General features: G+C 32.0%; 1 protein-coding gene across 11 annotated transcripts in view; it reads right to left on the bottom strand.

Annotated features, from left to right (window-relative positions):
• LOC107436973 (uncharacterized) overlaps positions 1-21,544 on the bottom strand; it is a 272,773-nt gene that overhangs the window by 34,658 nt on the left and 216,571 nt on the right. For all 11 annotated transcript variants that reach the window (XR_011637865.2, XR_011637864.2, XR_011637861.2 and 8 more), the window contains exons 15-18: positions 20,058-20,244; positions 15,829-16,091; positions 8,394-8,518; positions 2,673-2,754 (exon numbers count right to left, since the gene is read on the bottom strand). Coding sequence is in view for 3 of the 11 variants with exons in the window: in XM_043041297.3 (XP_042897231.1) it covers positions 2,673-2,754; positions 8,394-8,518; positions 15,829-16,091; positions 20,058-20,244 (657 nt within the window). In the remaining 8 variants the exon portion in view is untranslated. The remainder of the gene's footprint in view (positions 1-2,672; positions 2,755-8,393; positions 8,519-15,828; positions 16,092-20,057; positions 20,245-21,544) is intronic.

Here is a 21,544-nt window from a genome sequence, read left to right as displayed (position 1 = left end):
TCTTGAAACGTGGCGTTTGTTTACATTAGCAACTGTTCTTTCCATTATATTTCGAGTAAGTCTAGCATCGATTCTCACAAGTGACACATTCTAAACTCTTTCACAAAGATTCTTTCCCAACAATTTCAATTTCGTCACTATATATATGAGCAGATACGTCACACAAAGACAGGCACCAAGCCACGTGGAGCTTAAGCAAACTAAAGTTGCATCGACGTTGTCATGCACACATAACAAAATGTGTCACGGTTACAATATAATACATAAACAAATAATAAATCTAAGTTAATTGAAAGATGTAGACGAGAAAGAATTACAGTTCAACTCATTTGATGTGTGATACGGCTCTGTATTGAATTAACTTATCGTTAATTAATATTCTAACTTATGAAGAGAAACTTAGCTTAACTTTAATACGCCATTTTGCTGATAAAGATTGGCTGACGTCATAAGTTACATGTGACGGTATGGGAGGTCTTCTTCTTGAAGCGCAAATACCCAATTGTTAGATTTTGAAAGGACAAAATATTTTATGGGGGCATTCTAGAAAAATGAATATCTCAGGATTCCGTTAGAATCTCAATTTTTTTAAAATGGATTATTTGATGTGTTGATGTTGAATTTCTTATCAATGATATAACAGTTGCGAAGCTCTTGAAAGTGATAAATTTAGGGTATGAGAGCTCTGCGCTAATAATCATGTCAAAAATTTTAAATGCATTTTATTTTTCTAATTCTATGATTTTGACTTCTACAAATAGAAATGGGGTTTGCCTGAATCACTGCATTAAGGAGCCATGCCTAGTTCCTAAGTTGCTGTATCTATCCATATAATTAAAATAGGAAACAAAAATGACTAGTTTTCAACACCAGAAATGAAAATTTTTAAAATTAAATTTTCATGATTATTAATTTTTTTTATATATATCTGGATCTTCTAGAGCTCCTTCTAGAATTGGGTCACCTAGCGTTCTAGAAATCCTAATCAAATGTCTCCAACCCTTTTGACTGCTCTGGTGTTTAATGTGAATGCATAGCTTCCAAAGGGCAACTGAGAATTTTTGAAAAGTCCGACGAAAGAAAAAATGAATGTGATTTAAAGCTGTTTTTAAGATCTGAAACAGAAAGAGCTTTACAATTTGAATAAACATTTCATATTTACTTTATTTATGATGGGGAACTGTACTCGAACCCAAAGCAATAATATTACTTTTGCTTTACCCTGTATGGGAGTTAAAAACATAATTATGTTTGGCATGTTTTCTTCTTTGCGTAAGAAGCTGTTTGTAATTTCCACCTTCTTCAGTAGAAGTATTTGTTTTACAATAGCATTCCCACAACAGTTCATTGTGGGCCATGGAGATTAAAGCATTGTTTCTCAGTATTTATATTTCAATTGATGAGTTAAAATTTCTATTGGTAGGAAATGTTTACGTGAAGATTGCATTTTTTTTCAGGATGCATTATCCCAAGAAAAACCTCATACTAATTTTTTTTAATTATTATAATAACTTTAAGACGTAACGGCTTTTTCGAATTTCAAAACCATTTTGATTTTTGTTTCATTTCATTAATGAAACCAAAATTGGCTTGTTGATTTTTAAGGCGAAGATCTTCGATAATTTTTTTTCTTTTGAGAAATTAGCTTGAAATAAAATATAACACGTTACTGTCTGAAATGAAAAATATATCACTTTGATGTATTTAGTTTTTATATTAAATTAAAAATATTCAGCACTTATTTTACCACTCTTTATAATGTGCCATGAAACAAAACGAATTAGTTATTTTAAGGCTGTTTTACGAAGGCTCTGTTGTCACTTTTTTTTCACGCACTTGTTGTAGTTTTTTTCCGAAAAATGAGCTATTTTCCTAACAATGACTGATAAGTTGAATTTAGTCTATCTTTAGTCAGAGCCCTCTATGATATTTCTGAAAATAATGCAAAAAGTCATTATGAAGAAAAGCCACAGTTTTGTAAAAATGAAAAGCGTTTGTGACCTCATTTTTTAATACTTAAAAGGTAATCCAACCCTTTATTATCTGGTCTTATAAAAATTAGGAAAAATTAAGAATTATTCATTGATTTTGATGATTATAGATTGATTTTAAGAATTATTCAGTGATCTAGATGGAAAAATCTTGCTAAAACGGTGATTTTTTAAAATTGAGAAAAAATTTTAAAATATTTATTTTATTGTTTCAAAGCACAGATAGTTCTTTATGGCAAGATTGTATGTATTGTTAAAAATTGTTGCTTTGCCTCAAATATAAGGCGTTTAAGAGGATGTTATTCCGCTGTAAAAAACCCTTCACTTATATAAGAAGTTCAAAATTGAAATAATCGAAAAAGCGAGTTCAGACAAACTTAGAGTTAATCAACAAATACTGAAATTATTTTCTTCGAAATATCATAATGCAAACAAGTTATGACATAGGAGTGTGGAATTTATCCTGCATTTTAATATTTTTAAATCATTTATTTAGCATGTAAAACTTCATTGTTTAATCTGAACTCATTTTTCTCTTAAATTGAAATTTTTATCCAACTGTATACCGTCCTCTTAAACTGTGGCTTATTTTATTTTACTTGTCGAAATAGCTTCGAAAAACGCTGTTAAGTAATAAAATGTAATTTCTTTTTATCGTTGAAAAAGTGAATCAGTACTTACCACTTACGGAACGGTCTTTAGGATCTCGAGTGAGCAAAATTCTTTTTACAGGAAAGTCGTACTTTTGACTGGTTTTCGAGTTCTGAAAAAAATATACACAATACTTAGTACAGCACATTATTTGTGCTCATTTTTAATTTTATAGTTACAGATGTGATTTTAAGAGCTCTCTTATTTTAGGTTAAATTTTTGACTCCATGTTTTTTCTTTTCTTTTCTAACACGTTTTGAGGATTTTTTACGACATAATATCTAAAGAAAAAGTGGGAAATAAGGGCTCGACTTTATTAAGTTGGTAAAAAAACATCCTGCAATTACTTTTAGAAATTTTGCAAATTCATTTTCTCAAAAAATTTAAACTATAAAATGATGCGTTTATTAAATTCGGATATGTAACTTAATATTGCACTTATGCTTGTTTGTAGGTTTTTTGTTTTTAAATATTTTGATTTCTTTTTTGCTTAAACTGACAAAAACTGATCTGGATTAAGCTGAAAAAGTATTTGAGCGTAAATTGCGTGAAAATAAACATATTTCATAAAAATCTGCAAATAGTCAACGGTAATAATACTAAACTTCCTTTCCAAAAATGCTGATTGCACAATTCTATTTGTAATAATTTGTCAGAATTTTTCTAATTCTGATCAGGTGACTACTTTGCAATTTTCATATATGGCAAGATACTGCTGCGTAGAGTAAGTAGCAATTGGGTATTTGCAACTCGAGAAGAAGATCATCGATACACGGACACGTGACCTATGACTTCAGTGCCAGTTGATAGCTTATGAGCAAGATGGCGTCTTAAAGTCGAGCTAAGTTTCTCCACATAATGTGACATTAATATGTGTATTTAACCAACTAACGGGAAGATTATTAAATACAACACCGTATCGCACAGAAAGAATGCTAAAATATAATTCTTTCTCGTCTAGGTCTGTTACTTGACTTAGATTTATTATTTGTTTGCGTATTTTAATGTAACCGTGATATATTTTTCTTTTGTGCACCTGGCAACTGCAATACATAATTTGTTTACATTTTACACTTCGCGTATGTCTTTGTTCTAAATAAGAAAGATATGATGAAAGAATTGAAATATTTATGAAAGTATATAGAATGTGTCACTTAAAAGAATTGATATTCGAAGGGCTTGACTTGCTCAAAATAGAAATGGAAGAACAGTTGCCAACATAAAACAAATGCCACGTTTCAACAGCCAATCAGGATTGATCCACTCACACTACTTCACTCCAACGGCTCACACTACTCATTGTAGGTGGCATAGTAGTAGGCATTGTAGGTACTACTCATGGCATTTGTCGATTCACGAGTCAATCAAATTACGACACATACGCGTGACGTCGCTTAAAGGCATTTAATTAAATCTGATATAAATCACATGGTTAGGTATAATTATCTTCTCGTTGCATGTACACCAATATTAACTTAATTTAAAATATAATTTCAAAGAAAAACTTTTTACTCAAATCGCTCGAAAAAAAAAGAAAAGAATTAGTTCAAAATACTGCATTTTTTTAAAATTCTCCGAATGAAAGCTTTTTTCCGATTCGGAGTTGAGTTCGAGATTTCAGAGTCGTTCAGAAAACGAGTCGAAGTCAAACATTTCCGGTTGCTCAACTTTGATTATATGCTGGCACCTCTGCCTGCGCAGTATGACTATTTTGTTTTACTCGATTCTGGAATCTAACAGAAACTATTGATGTTATCGAACACTATTCGAACGTTTAAAGGACTTCTCATACTTGATGTGCACTCAATGAAAAATGACACCTCAAAGCTTTATAATTTCGCTTCACATAATTAATTAAAATCTAGTTCATGTAATTTATTAATCAAACTATTTATTAAAAATATATGTGCCTATCTTTAATTGTATTTCTATGTATATTGGTTGACGAAAAACTAAATTATTGCAACTGTCGGAGTTTTTTGTTTTATCAATATAATTTTAATTTGTCAAATAGATGATGTTATAATTGTTGTGCTAATTAATTTTAATAATCGTTACATTTTTTAAAAAAAATCAATGTAATTTTCATATCTCTATTATTTTTTTTAAGTAATCTAGTATTTGTTGAAAATTTATAATTATTTAGACATTAACTCATAAGTCAAATTCTACGAATGTCTGTTATATAAATGTCTGTCACAATCTTCAATCGTATGTAATGTTTAATATATATAAAATAAAGTCATATGGCGTAAACTAAGAATTTTCCTTATAGCTTTTTCAATAAGAGGTGTGGTGTTTGTATTGATAGTCTAAAAAGTTACACCCTTTAATTTCATAAATTGCATTCCACTCTCGATAATCTATTTCATTGAATCCATTATGTTTCAATATGGAATAGCTTTAACAGAAGTTGCTTGAATAAGAAAATTTTATTTTTTAAATAAGAGTCAAACAATTTTTTTTACCTCATTGTAGGTATGCAACTACGCACACATTCTTGAAAATTTAAATTTTTTTGGTTCTCTTTCAGTTATTTTTAAAGAATTTGTTAAAAGTATCGCTAATAATAATAGCTAATGATTCGCATGACATAAAAACGTAATACCACACTAGCATAAGAATAAATTAATCGTTTTTGGATTAAAAAAAAGTAATAAACAAATAAAGAAAAGAAATTTATTATTTTTCATTTATTACTTTACTTTAAAGTTTATTTAATTTTTTGAAGCATTTTTTCTAAGCAATTTTCCCTCGAAAGTACAATTTCGCGCCTAGTAATTAATATACCAAATATTTTTTGAATAACCTAGAAATCTGTATAAAGATTAAAATAATATCAGCACGCTTGAAAAAAAATAAAAACCAATACTATGTGGTGAAAAAGGGAGCCATCAAAAACGCTATTCTAAATATGAAATAAATTCTATTTATTTTAATATAATATATATTTAAAAGTTTTTTTTTTCAATGTCCACCTGTGTTAACATCCGTCAATTCAGGCATTTAGAGGGCGATTTTGTTGGCCTCTCTTTCAGGGGCACCTCTCTTTTAGGTGGGCTAACGTCGCTCCCACAGATAGTACAGAGAAGGAAAGAACATCCATGCCTTGCCCGGGATTCGAACCCAGAACCTTTCTGATGCAAGGGCAGTTCCCTGCCCCCTACACAGGCCGGTCGGCTACATAGTTTAAAGTAGTACATGAAATTTCAAACTGATTTCCAAAATAAACTGGTAACCCCGACATGGGTTTATAAGAAATATATTTAAAATGAAGAATTCTTTTGTAACGTTTCGTTATTCCTTTCTCATGTAATCCATTTGCTTTAAGTAAATAGTAGCGTTATTTTAAAAATGAATTTTAAAGAAATTTTCTTGAAACGCTATAATTTATCTAAAATTTAACTTAGGATTCGATTCTGAATTTTTTACAGGACATAAGCAAAGGTATTATTTTAATACCAACACATTTGTGAGATAATGCAAAGAATTTTAAAAATTTAACTTTCTTTAGAGATACTAGGACACCATGATGGTCATAAAATTCCCGTTAATAACTTGAAATAACTTTGAATAGGTAGTTCAATATGCTCTTTTTAAAGCTATATTAGTTCGGAGAAATTGAAAAATGAAAAGGATTTTTTAAACTAGAAAAAAAAAGAAGAAAACAGCTTAATTTTTTAGATTTTTATTGAACTTCCTTTTTTTCTCGACCAAAACAAAATGTAATATATTTACCAATTATCAAGTACTGGAATGATTTAATCAACATGTCAAATTCCAAGCAATTACAAAGCTTTACACTTATAGGTTAAATATAAATCGAGAAATCTTGCACGCATAATGATAAAAAACGTGATTTGAGGAAAATATATTTAAAGACAAAACTTTGAATAAATAACTTTAAAGATAAAACGTGAGTTTGAAGACTATCCCAATTTAAAAAATGGGTCTATTATTTTTTGTTTTGTTTCCAGTGAGCGATTGTTAGTACTTTTGCTGTAACTTTGAAAGTTTTCTGTGCATTATACTATACATGGTGACAAATTACTCAGAATAAAACAAATCATCACACATATCTTTTCAAAATTTCGATAATTTTGTGAGAAAAAACAATTTAGGCCTTTTAAAAAGAAAAGTGTAGCTTCCGTTTGTTTTTCTGTCGTCGCAATTTCGAAGGCTACTTCATAACTGCTGTGCGTAGCATGACCTCATTTGGACCTTGTGCCACTAAACCCTACATTCAATCAATTCATAACTGCTGTGAATTAGAAAGCTGTTATGACTGTCAAGTTTAATGTATCTTTAGCCAGCGTCTTCTGTGTTTATTCTGAAAAGGGTGCAAGACGGAATATGGAATATGGAAAAAAATCCATAGTTTTCAGAAAATGATAAGCGTTTGAGGTTTCATTTTTTTAATATTTAAAAGCCTATTCCATTGCCGCATTATCTAATCTCATACAAATTTGTAAAAAAATGAGAATAATTCATTGATTTTGACAATTTTAATGTAGGTAGAGAGATATCGCAAAATCGGCAGTTTTTATTAAAAGAAAATATTAACTTTTAAAAATGCTTTAGATATTTGTTCGTTCTAAAGTCCAGATAATTCTTCCCAGCATATAGTTTAAAATTATTGCTTGATTTCAATATTAAGTCACTTAAAAAACTGTCAGTTATTATATACTGAGCATGACAACCACTAATAAAGGTGAGAACTGAACTTGGGTAACAACTTGAGTGAGAAAAAAACTTTCAGCTTATTCGAGAGTAGCACGCAGGAACGATGTGACCAATTAGTGTAGCTGATCTTGCCAGACCATGTTTGTATCGAAGATTAAATTCTTATTGTTGTTTATTTAACCTGGCTGGCTTTTTATTAACGTACTTTATTATCTAATTTTCTATTTATCAACTATGCTTTATTTCAGCGTTTTAGAATATCTGTATTAGTTAATCAATGCTTGTAGATTAGACCAGTGGTTCCCAACTTTTTTTTCCGGTTGCGGAACTCTTTATGATATTTTGGGGGGAACACCAACTTTATAAATGAAGTTCATTAACGACTGTTAAGATACAAACTATAAAAAAAGACAACGAATTAATATAGAAGAAACTGCATCATTTTTTGGTATATATTTGGTATTTAAATAATTTCATAAAATTAACCGAAATATTAAATAAGTAATAGATCATCGGTTGAATGCAAACATAGTTCCAATTTTCAAAAATCAGAGAAAAATGATCCTTTATTCTTCAATTTAGCCATTTTATTTTGAATTGTAAAGTTCGATGATAAATAATGATGCAATTATTTGTAAATGCATATTCTTTTCGTATTTGCTTTCCGTTTTCGTATTTTCTCAAAACAATATATTGTTGTTGGAAAGTATAAATATTTATTTAAATGTTGTTATTTCTTTTTTCATTTTTCGGAATATATTCGGTATTTAAATAATTTCATACAATTAACCGAAATATTTTTTAATAAATTATAGATCATCGGCTGGATAAAAACATAGTTGCAGGTTTTAAAACTCAAAACTGGTTAAAAAAAATTCCGAACCTATGGAACCTCAGTGACTTTTTCGCGGAACTCTAAGGTACCGTGGAACACCTTTAGGGAACATACGCCAGAAAGATTTGCAAAAAATATTATCTAGCGTTGCTGCTTCTAAAGAAACACTAAAAGCTGAGTAAAGAGAGTGCAGAGTGAAGATAAAAACAAAATAGGTTTGCGTACGTTCTTACTTGAGCTTTCCGCAGGTAGGTGGACTGGTGACGATCTCCTGATGACTGTGAATGTGGTGCATGACGTCGCACGTCATCCAAAGGCTCTCGACTGTCAACGTAGTCGTCGTCGTAAGGAACTCCACCTGCAGATAAAAAAAAAGAATTTTTAACCACCAGCAAAAACATTAACGAACTGAAGTTTCGAATCATAAAACTGGTCCAATAGAGTGGTGCTTTGTAGCATTCTATAGCACAATATGAATTGCTAAAGTTTTCACGTTTCGTATCAAAACAACGATCTGTAGCGTATAGTGCCGATTTGACGTCTTGATCATAAGACTGGTGGGCTGAATCACATAATATCGAATAAATGCTTAAAGGTTTTCACGAAAACAACTATCTGTAGCTTACGGTGTGAATCTGATGTCTTTAATCCTAATATTCATTACAAGACAGACGCTTTGAATCATAATATCGAATATTTGTATAAAGATTTTCATCAAATCAATAATCTGTAGCTTATAGTGTCGTCTTGAATTATAATATTGATCATAAGACTAGTGCGCTGAATCATAACATCAAACAAAAAAAAATGTATGAAAGTTTTCAACAAAACAGCTATCTGTAGCTTACGGTGTCGATCTAACATTTTGAATTATGTTATTGATCACAAACAGTGTTTCCATATCTAATATTAATCGTTTAAAAACGATGTATAACAAATTTATAGAAAAAAAAGGGTTTCAAGGTAGAATACATAAACCTTTGAATATATGTAAGACAGGCTTGTTCTATGTAAAAAGCTGGGAAGATTGTCTCTTATTTTATAGGTACTTATAATATTGTATATTATATTATACTAGCTGTACCCTTCTTGAGTTGCAATGCTTTCAGTTTGAATTTTAATTTTGTATTTAAGTGTGTAAATGAGATTTGCGATTATGATTTGAAATAAGAATTTTATTTAATGGTGAAAAAACCAGTGATAGTCTCAACAGTTAATTCTCTAGGATATCGTTAGTGCATTTTCAAACAGACATGTATGGTGATGCACACGCACCATGAAACATATTTCGGATGATGATCTGAAAAAAGTCTGGATCAATGGCGACATCAGGTATTTCTGCTGATATGAGCTGACCAATTTGTCATGGTGTGATTTTTTCAATTAGCCAAATCATGTGGCAATTCTCTTTTTTTGCCATTCAATAGAATACATCAAACACCGTGTCACCCCAAAAACATGACGCTTCGCAATAAAACCAAGTATAGAGCCTAATATTTGTTTTAAGTCACGTGCGGTAATGCATCATGAAGATCCGATGATGTTTGAGTAGGCTACAAAAGCTCCTTAATTTTAGCTCAAGTAGGGTTCCATGTGAATGTAATAAATGAATCTGGCTGCCCATATGCACACCGATACTTGTAGCAAAGAATGAAGTCATTTGGAAACACGAACGTACCAACATATATTCGCCAAGAAAAGTTTCTATTGATTTGCTTGACCCGATAACACCGTTTATAATGGCTCGGCTGGAGACGTTAAATCTGTTAGTTTCACTTTGCCTCCAGAACAGCAAATTTCAGCTGTTTCATTCTTAAATTTGAGTGTACTACAAAACATGCATAATTGATCCATTTTTTCGATGATGACGGTTGGGTGAAGACTATAGTTGGTTGTCGGATCATTATAGTGAAATGTACTGAGATTCAAATCAGAGTATTGGCAGCGTCTGAATAGTGAAGTGCGTTCTTAATTGATTTTCATTCTTGCATCTCGTTGCTCTGATACTTCCGACGAACGGGCTAGAGTAGTGCGTAGTTGATTCGTTAACAGTCTTCTTTCGCGTTGCTCTGATGTTTCCAACGAACGGGCTTGAATAGTAGTAGTTGATTCGTTAATAGTCTTCTTTCGCGTTGCTCTGATGTTTCCAATGAACGGGCTTGAATAGTAGTAGTTGATTCGTTAATAGTCTTCTTTCGCGTTGCTCTGATGTTTTCAACGAACGGACTTGAGCAGTGCGTAGTCGATTTGTTAACAGTCTTTGCTCCAGTTGCTCAGACTCGATTCTTGATTAGTTTCAAGTCTTTTTTCCCGTTGCTCCGATGTATCTGAAGCACGGGTAGTTCTCTTTTTGCGTGCTTGAGATGACTAAGAACGATTCGTTTAGGCTGCATATTTTTGCAAATATTCTCTCTCAAACAAAAAGAAATGTAAAAGTTGACAGCTGTCGCGAATTTGCTAAATCGAAAATTCACATATTTATTTTAGATAATAAAAAAAGCAATAAAAATGAAATAAATAAGAAATATAATAATGATAAAATTTAAAACAAAAATCTATTTCTTAAATGAAAGAAATAAAATGAATGTGAATTCGAAAACTTTGTAATAATAAACAATCTGATAGTTTTCAAATGACAACTGTCAGCAATGAAACCTTCAAAAACTATATTTACTTGTGCTAACCTAATTTTTTATTTTTTTTATCTACAATGGCAGACATGAAAGACAAATTTGTTGCTGAGAACAATACAGAGAAAGAACAAAAACGGAAACAAGAACTACATAAAGAGTCTATAGGTCATTAAAAAAGTATCTCGCCTGCCAATAACGTTCCCACAAGAGCCCAGGAGGAAGTGCAGAGCAACGTATCAGATGGTTAGCGTCCATTTCTTCTTGCAGGTTACATAATGGACAAAAGGGGCTTGAAAAGATTTTGATTCTGTATAAGTGTTTTGATAAACAGTCATGGCCAGTGGCAAGGCGAAAAAGAGCCACAGATTTTTCTCCTGGCCATGACGGAATATCTTTAATTCCTTACAGTCAGTCCTTATCTTTATTTGCTTCTTGGAGTTTTGCCTCAAATGTTGTTCGAAGAGAGATTTTTATTAGCCTTTTTGCGGTGTAGAAAGGAACTGGCTTAAGAGATATTTGTAAAATCTTGGCGGCTTTTTTGGCCAAGAAATCTGCAGTTTCGTTACCTTGAAGTCCACAGTGCGCTGGTACCCATTGCATGGCGAAATTTTTGTAGTGTTGGTCAAGCCTGTGAAGGGCTTGACGACAATGTAAAATGTCGGCAGATGCGGGGGCTTGGGAGGAAGCAGTAGCTTGGAGTGCGGCTTTGGAGTCAGAGAGGATGACTATGTTATCGAATTTCTCAAGGTGATTCTGAAGTTGTGATAGAGCAACGCTTATTGCCGATACTTCTGCATCGAAGGCTGTTCTGGACGAACCGAACGGGGTGTAAAATGTAACCTAAAATTGCATACTAAATATAAATAATTGTTGAAAACGTGCAATTTGAATGACATTTGCTTTTGCCTTTATTTTTATTAAACATTTTTCACAACTTGCGATCGCAACATTCGAGTACGCCGCCCTCTAACGGAAGCCTGAAAATATCGGGCATTAATTCAATCATAACCATTGGCAATGACGGACGCCATTTTCTTAGCAGCAAATAAGAAGCAAAATTTCCCTAAGGAAACGGTAGAAGAACTTGAAAAAACTAACCAGAACATGTCAAACATTGAAGCAGAACACGCCAAGCATTTGAAGAATAATTTCTCAGTAATTTTTACCTTTCTATTACCAACAACATAACTTCGGATTTCATGATGACTTGCTGTTACAGATGTGTGTATTACGGTAAAATTATTTTTTCTGTCTTAAATTCATTACAAATTAAAGTGGAGTCAACATTGCTCTCGTCATTTCAATGAATAAATGTGAATTCAGAACGTACAGATCTGTAATAGTTATAGAATATTCTTCTTCTTTATAGAATAGTAAATATTTCTGAATCTATGTAATTCGGAAAACAACAATAAAGAATCCTCCGAATTACTTAAATTAAATAGTATCATTTGTGCTGATTATTAATAAATTTTTATCGTTTTCTTGGTAATAATTTTTTAGTTTTGAAAGAATAATTTCAACTAGAATTCAGCTATTCTGTTTTCAAGCTACGTTATTGAAATTCCTATCGAGATCATGCAATTATTAAATTTTGATTTATTGTTACCTAAAAGTAATGAAGGAATAATCTATGTAGATATTATTTGAAAATAAAATTTTCAAACGATGAATATTTCATTTGGAATTCTCCGGATTTATAAAGAAGGTGAGTGTTATGATTTTCATAATAAAAAATTTGCTTGTAATTTTTTTTTCTTATTTGACAATAGTTCTCCACAGAATGGTTTTACGTCTGACTAAGAACTATAAAAATGAAAAAAGGAAACAATATGACAGTTTTTTTATTTCAATATGAGGAATTTTTAAAATCGTTTTTTTTTTATCCTAAGAATTCTTTGTTTTACGTTTTTTGGTTTATGATTTTTAGATAAAAATTGTCGTCAAAATAATTTTTTTGAAAAATTAAATGGTATAACATTATGTGTTTATGTATACTTCTTGCATATTCAAATGTTTGAAGTAATATGATTCAGAAAAGTATGGAATAAAAATTCGGTGCTTATGTCTTAACGCCACCGCTGCTACAGATTTGGCAGTTTTTAAGTGCCGCCAATCTGCACCTAAAATTTTTGCGACAAATCATAAAATAAAACACTTTATTTAAAATCAAAGTAGTCAATCGGTTTTCGGTGAAAAATGGGCAGATATAAAGTTTAACACAGATTCAAAACAAACCCTACTTTCGTTCACCTGATGATGTCGCCATATTAACGCTAATAAATAGGATTTCAAATGAGATAACATTTCCAAAACGTACGTTTACCAAGATAAAGTTTCATGTCATGGGAATTGGTACATTTTCGCTTTTTTGGTAAAATATTTCGCTCCTGAAAAAATAAAATTGCATCTGGTTTTGTTTATGGTAAATCCCAAGGACGAATTTTCGTAGCACTAAAAAATGGCGACAAAAAAGAAATTTTTTTTTATTCTTTATTTTACGTCTTTTAGTTTCGAAATAATGATTTTTATTGAAACTTGAAATTTTTTGATAAATATTGTTGCCAAAAAACTTTTTTTTACAAAGTTAAATTTCATAAAATTATGATGCTTTCGTATACTTTTTGTTTATTTTAATTTTTGAAGTAATATGATTCTTAAAACTATGGAATGTAAGGTTTAAATAGGTCTTTCATGTTATATCATTAAATTTAGTAAAACTACTTCTCTGGCATTAGGTTTTAACTCTTATAAGAAGATGCATATTTTTTTCTGTTTATTTACAAATATTTTTTCCGATGTGTTTTGGATGTTCCTTCTCTAAAAAAAGAGATACCATTTTGCTTTCGCTTGCATAAAAAAGATTATTAAACATTTTTCTTTTTTTAAGTTTAATAAGCCACAATAAAGAAGGATCGTTACAATGCTACACGCTACATTAAAGACGTCTCCAGAGTAACTGAATGACTGTTCTTATAGAAAACGCAGGTATTCGTCTCATACAACAACGCCTACTAATGTTCATAGGAATCGCGAATACTAAATCCGTGATGAAACCAATAGTTACGAAATCTATTCTCGTTGAGTTCACGTGCTTGTGCTCACCTGACATAAAGAATCTTGCGCGAATTGGGTATAACATAGCCTACGTCACAGGTTGTGTTGTTCCTACTAAATTTAACCCATGAACGGCATTTTCTGCGAGCCTAACTTCAAGCCACAAATAAACAAACGAAGTGTTCGATGGTTTAAATAGCTGCTCGCCAGATTTTATTGCATTATAAAGAAAAGTTATTGAAACTAAATACAACTAAATGAACAACAACAACTAAAACAAATAACAACAACTACTAATAACAATAACTAAATAAACAACAACTAAATTCCATTCGTTTAGCATTGCGTCATATGTTGTTCCTACTAAATCGAAGTAGTTGTGTTTTTTTCATATTATACCCAATTATAATTAAATTCTAAAGTATATGTAATTTACTTTTCTAAATGAATAGAGCTATAAGATAGAAAATATCACTGTTGTCATCTTCAAGATATTTGAGAACTGAATCGCTTATAGCAAAATTTAAAACAATGGGTCAATGGCTAACTTTTAACCAATCAGAAAATTCCATTTCTATTTTCGTTGATACCGCTGGAACGCTTTGTCGCAGAATGTTCTAATGTTGACAGTGACCTTCCTCGTGCTTTGAACTATCTGTATGCCAAGTTTCATAGCTTTCTGTCGGATGGTTTAGGAGTCTATGAAGGGCAGACAGACAGGCAGGCAAGCAGGCAGGCAGGAAGGAACACATTCATTTTTATATATATAGATTAATAACTTTTAATTAAAAAGTATTTGAGTGAATTTTATGTATAGTTTGCGTTAGTTATGCTTATATTATCACCACCTACTTTAATTTTAGTTTTATAGTCTTGCACATATGAAACATATATTAATGTAAGTATGAAATATTATACCAGTGTCAAATATTATGTGATTTTGTAGGAGTGCCCAAATCTGGAAAAGTTTGGGAACCCCTGGGTTAAGGTAACTTTTATTTCGAAAGAAATACTTACTGAAAATAAATGAAAATGTTTCTTTGTTTCTATTGACTATGGCAGAAAGAATGCTTGAGAAACCAAGTGAATTGAAGGCAGAGGATTCATTTCTTGTTTTTCTGAGGGACCACCCATGGCCAGGAATACGATTTCAGCCCCAAACACGTGTCTCATTCCATTTTGACCTGAACCAGAGAAGGACCCATCTCCAATTCAGTATCCCTAGAGGTATTGATTTGTTATGGGAACTTGGAGGACTTAGTGACTCCGACAGATTTAACGCGCACATGTCTCCATTTAATTAACGGGGCTTTTCAGGCGGCGATATTGATGAAATAATGATTTAAAAATAATGCTTTGAACAAAAACAATAATGAATAATATGCATTAGAAATATTTGGATGTGGTGTTCATCATCAGTGATAATTTTAAAAGGGATAAGAAACAAAGTGATTAATTTAAAAAGTCATAAAAGGCCCAGGTTCTCACATTTGAATTTATTGCACGAATGAAATCTACTATCACTAATATCTAACATCCATATAAAAGATGTAAATTGGGATATTTTTTAAACCTTTTGATTCAAAGATATGGTAAATCACATTATGGCTCAATACTTACATGAGAACATAACTTCTTAAATTTGGGAATTCGATTGTTTTCAAAATACCACATGAAATGTTTTTTTCCGTAAGCTCTTCTTTATCTCCTACGTTTTTCAATAAGATCTTTATATTTTATGTCCTTCAATAAGTTCTTTATCTCTTGCATCTAACAATAAGATCCATTTATCTTACGTCGTTCAATAATATTTTAATATCTCAGATCTTACCATAAGATCTTTATATTTTATTTCTTTAATAAGACCTGCATATCTTACGTCTTATAAGAGATCTTTATGTCTTACGGTGGGGACTGACAGCAAATTTAGGGTTAGCAGTATTTTATGTCACACATGATTAATATTTTATTACGTTACCTGATCTGGAGTAGTGCTGTTTGGAGGGTGGATCACTGTAAGGCTGATGGTGCAGTGGTGTGCTGCCTAGGTCTTGCAGAAGTTTCCGAGACCGGGTAGGCATATCTGGTAGCAGAGGCATGGGCGCTAGATCCGCCTCGGAGTCTGTCACCGGGGGTGAGTAATCGTAGAATGGGTCATTAAGGGGATCTAAGGGGTCATCCTCCAAATATCCGTATTCGTACTGCCAGGGCTGGCTATGAGAACGACTAACCCCATCATATCTGAAAAAAATTGAACAAACTCCATATATATATATAGTATATATATTAATAAAAAAGGGAAGCACGCATCTGTAAAACTCTTTTAACTCAAAATTAAGTTTAAACTAAAGAGCTTGGTTGAAAATCTTGGATAAGGTACAAATTAGCGATAATTTCTGCCCCTCCCCGAGTGAAATATGCCCCATTAAAGTTTTAGTTCATTTAAACTAACTAATTCGTAAAGTAACGAAGACGCCTGGGCTTCTAATGAAATTACCTAGCTGATTGGAGTTTTGTAGTTAGCGAGGTGCATTGCAAAATGATAACAGCAGTTTGTAAAGAGCCGTATTATGCAATCAGCTACCAATAGGCGTGGCGAATCAGAGAATAGAGCAATCGCCTGCCAATTAGGTGACCTAGATACGAACCCCAGTGATGGTTTTACCACGGTCCCCACCGACCGCAGTGCTGACTTAAAATATCCTTAATGGTAAACTTATCATGTGTTAGAATTGTCTTTCTATTTAGTTAAATTAGAAAGATTTTTGTGGTTTTTCCTTCCCATGAAAACATCATGCGGGTCCATCAGAACGTCCTCCATAAAGCTTGTCCAACTGCTTGATCTAAAAGTTCTCTTGTATTCTGGGTTGGGTTAAAAATTATGAACTATAGAGTTAAATAGTGACTATCACAAGTCTAAATATGACTCAGCTATTCAACGCCTTTTACAAATTGAAATATATATTAGTCTATGGCGTATATACATTTCATTAAAAAAAGTATTTATTTGTTCATTAGTTGAACGGAAAATAGTTTTACTTTCTTCGTTAAATAAGACTCGAAAGCATTGACTATGACCCTTTGTTAAAATATTCAACGACCTCATATGAAACACATCTCTAGACGTCATTTCTCATATTAGAGAGGAGAAGAGAGACAATAATGCTCAACGAAGAGGAAGAACTACAATGTAATAATTAAACACGCAACAGCGCCATCTTTAGCTCATCGCGGAAAGACTATTTTCTCAGCTGACAACAGTCAAAAGGATTAATTTATGATACAAGTTCAGGACCAGACGGGTTTAGCTATTGTGCAAGGTTGTACAGGTGTTTTGTTAAAGTTTGGCCACGTAAGCAAGTTTCTTGAGAGTTTTCATAATTAATTTCGCATTTAAGTAACTCAAGACGAATCAGTTTGGGGACATTACAGGTTAATTAAGAAGCTGAAAAGAGGCCGTTTACAATTGTTTCTTATGAAACTGACTTAATGAATAACGAGGGTAGTAAAGGTTTTCTTTCTTTTCTTTCAACTTCAGAGCTAACAAGCACAGGCAAAAGTTTAACTGATATTCAGCTCAAATGGAATGATGCCAATCTAAAGTTACAAAAAAGTTGGTTTAAGATTTTTATTACTTGGTTAAGGAGAAGAGAGGATTTTTCGTATCATTTACAGAAACTAGTTTTGGCATCTGAACAGTGCATTTTCAAATTTATGTTAATTTTCATTTAGCATTTATAGATCAGTTACGCACTTCGTCACTCAAACATGGCTAAGCACTTAGCCTTATTTTTAGTGTTCTATCTTTTAACGACCACGTTGGCTAGAATACCAGGTAATTTTGACTCTGGTCAGATGACGTAGACAACGCCTGTGCTGGTACCCCTTTCTCTGAACTTCAGTCAACGAGAGGACTTTCAGTCACGGCAGATTTAACGTTGCTGCCAGCAGTTATTTTGTTGAATTCAGCTATTCAACCAGTGGTGTGGGGCACTTCAAATTTAAGCAAAACAACAAAATTAATTCGCCGAGCTTAAAATGAATATGAATTTTAAGCAAAAGCATATTACTTCGTTTAACACGTTCATTGCCAGCCGTGTGCAGGTGGTTATACTATAATTTATCATTGAAGAAGGGTATTCTATAAAGATAGAACCAAAGTTAAATTTTCTTATTTTAGCAACCATTTTAGTTTTATTATACGTTTATTTTAATAAACAGTATGCTCCCACGATTTGCCTGATGCCAAGGGGACTCTAACCAATGATCCGTCTACTACTGAGGATATTTCACGTCAGGACTGTGGTTGGTGCAAGCCGGATGCGGATTCGTATCGACCAGCCATCGCTGGGTATCGAACCCGGTTCACCTTTTTGGGAGGTGAACGCTTTATTCCCTGAGCCATCGCGGCTCTGTTATGAGGTTTTATAAGGATCTGTGACTTTATAAGAGAAAGGAGACAGCTGACCACTCGGACAAAATTTAGTAGTAAGCAAATTTGATACAATCACAGCTTATATTTTAATTTAACAAATCAAATAGAATGATAGCAGGCAAGACGAAAGACATTTTTTTCTCGCTATGATATAATGATATGACTAAAATGATATCACAAAAGAAGAAGGACAATCGGATTTGTATATTTTCCTTGCTTAAATATTTTGCTATTTTAATCAGATCCCTTGAACTGATATCCCGCAAGACATTTATTTTCCTGGCCTCAATATTTTTCTAGTGTTATAAAAACTCCTAAAATGATAGTATGTAAGATAAACGATGGTTGGATATATTTTCAAGATAAAATATTTTGCTATGATATTAAGATCTCCGAAAATTATTTCATGCAAAATAGAGGATATTCGGATACATTCTATCGGCTTAAATATTTTGCTATAATAATAAAAACTTTTGAAATGGTTATCATGCAAAAAAGCATGCTTGGATACATTTTCTTGAGTAAAATGTATTTCTTTACTATAATACAATACAATACAATTTCTTTATTATAATAAAGAAATGGTAGCAAACAAAATAAATGATGTCCATAAGAATATGGCATACTCTTTGCTAGATAGTGAAAGACAAGTATAGAAATACACGTACTATAATTTTGATTTGACCAGACAAGAATCTTTATCATTGCCTAAACACCTTTTTGGCGTTTTATAGTCACTGAGGGAGATTCTCATCTAGAGAATCGAATGTCAATTTCTGCACTTGATTTGAGCTTTAAAATGAATGACGGTGGATACATTTTCTAAACTTTAACCAGCGCTATGATATCAAGATCTAAAATGATAGCATGCAAGATTAGACGATGCTACTGTTACGTCAAGCATTCAGTTATCATAATTTTGCGATCTACCTACACTTGTATGTCATTTTGATTTATGTTGCTAAGTTAACTTTCAAAAAATTCTATGGCTGACAACAGCACTTTTATTTTTTAAGTTGTTTATTTTTATTTCTTTTAGAATTCGTTTTCCTTTTTCAGCGAAATGTTTTTAACCTAACAGAATTCTTTGCCGACTGATATATGAAGAAAATAAAGTAAATATTTAAGTGTTGTGAAAAGAATCTTATTTAGTTGTACAAAGTACTGCAGCTACAGTGTATATATTTCTATCTAAAATGTATTGATGGGATACTAAGATCTTAAATGAGAGCATGCAAAATTGAAGATGGTTCCACAAATTTTCCTTTTATGGCAAAAATATATTGTTAATTGAAGATTAAACTGTTGAATTTGCATGGAGGAAAGTGATTCTCGAATGATACGCAGGCGGAAGAGGAAGAGTAATCTAGGTCATGGTAGATGCCCATAGATGTAAGTAGATGATGGTTGGAAATATTTTCCTTGTTTCAGTTTGTTGCCATCATATCAAGATCTCAATTTATAGCGCGTAAGATAAACGATGTTTGGATAGATTTTTCAGGCTGAAATATTTTGTTATTTGAAGATTAGACTGATGAATTTACTTTGAGGAAAGTGATTCTCAATTGATGTAGCGATACGTGGGCGGAAAAGGAAGAGTAATCGAGGTTGCGGTAGATGTCCATAGACCTAAGTAGATAATGGTTGGATATATTTTCCTAGTTAAATATGTTGCAATATCAAAATCTGAATTTATAGCGTGCAAGATAAACAATGTCTGGACATATCTTTCCGGATAAAATATTTTGTTATTTGAAGATGGATGAATTTACCTTGAGGAAAGTGACCTCGAATGATGTGGCGATACGTAGGCGGAGGAGGAGGAGTAAGGGTGGCTGCGGTAGACGTCCATGGCCTGCAAAGCGTCCTGGTCCCGGGTCGACTCCTGCGACGACCCTCCACTCTCCAAAGAAATGGGGCTGGTGTAAAGGCGGTCGCCATACGCTGGGCTCACATAGCCTAGAAAAATAATTCTCATTTAGTTGCAATCAAAAGAGATAAATAGAAGACAATGTTAAAGGAAGTCCCAAAATGTTGCGTTTAAGAACATGTTGATGGGGTCTAGACTAATATTACGAATATGACAATTCGACAAATGGTAAATACGCGGGTTTGGCTTTTACCATGTTACGCTACAAGATTTTAGATGATGTGTGATTAGCTTTAACAAATCGAAGAAAGTGTTTAGAAAATATCAATGAATAGAATCAATGAAAAATAAAAAGATTCGTAAATAGCTTTCTTATATTTACATAGGGTAAACCAACTAGTGAAGGAACACACCCCAGTGAATGAACATTTGATAAATATTTTTTAAAATTAATATTTTAAACTTTTCTACTTAGATTGATTGGTAACAGTAGCTTACTACCTAACAATAGGAAGTCATCGAACAATGCATTGGGTTGCCTGATCATATAGTCTTCTCTGGAAAATTTTTTGAATTTGTTAGTATCTGTTCAGCATCTTGATTCTATGACAAACTTTTAAGGTCACTGTTCGTATTTATTATTTTAAAGTGCAATTAATTGCATACAATAGTTCTATTTTCCTCACTGTGAAGAGAGGAATTCAAAATGTGGTTATTGGAGTTACGTTTGATTTATTTTAAGCATCATCTCATAAGCAAGTATTGAGATTAGGGTTTTTTTTTTTTTAACTGGATTACCAAACGATGAAAAACCAATGAATAAACAAGTGTTCCTAAACTGGGATTTTTTCAAGTTAATGAAAATGAAAGAAAATTTTTGATTTTCTTGTACCTTTGGTCATATTATACATCAAAATTATGTTAAAAATACAAAAAACAAGTTCTAACCAGTGAAGGAACAGGCATGTTCCTTCTCTGGGAATAGATTTCCCAGTGAATGAACAGTAGGTGTGAAATATGATTTTGCGTGGCTCTAAGATAATTAGTAGTTCTGCGATATAGAGGACACTCAAAATTCTGTTAAATGTTGCATGAATAATTCTTAAAATAATTTCATTTGAAAATTCTAATTTAATTGCTAAATTTATGGAAAGAATTATAATCATAATTTATTTATAATTTATCTTTATAAATGTTGTGGTTAGTTCCATCAAACGTTAGACAGCTTAATAAACTATGTTTACTCATCGAAAACTAAATAAATATATTGATAAAAACTTGAATAGAACATTTTTTGCTGGGTTTTGTGACAATAATTAGCTAAATTATTATCGTAATGCGGTCTTTAACGTCATGACGGATACGAGTAGGAAACATCTATCTGAAGAC

This window comes from Parasteatoda tepidariorum, chromosome 9 (assembly GCF_982258835.1).
Source record: "Parasteatoda tepidariorum strain Cologne lab strain chromosome 9, Ptep-v5.0, whole genome shotgun sequence".
NCBI classification, from domain to species: domain Eukaryota; kingdom Metazoa; phylum Arthropoda; class Arachnida; order Araneae; family Theridiidae; genus Parasteatoda; species Parasteatoda tepidariorum.
The sequence above is the reverse complement of the archived record's forward strand: the minus strand, read 5'-3'. Positions and strand labels throughout refer to the sequence as shown.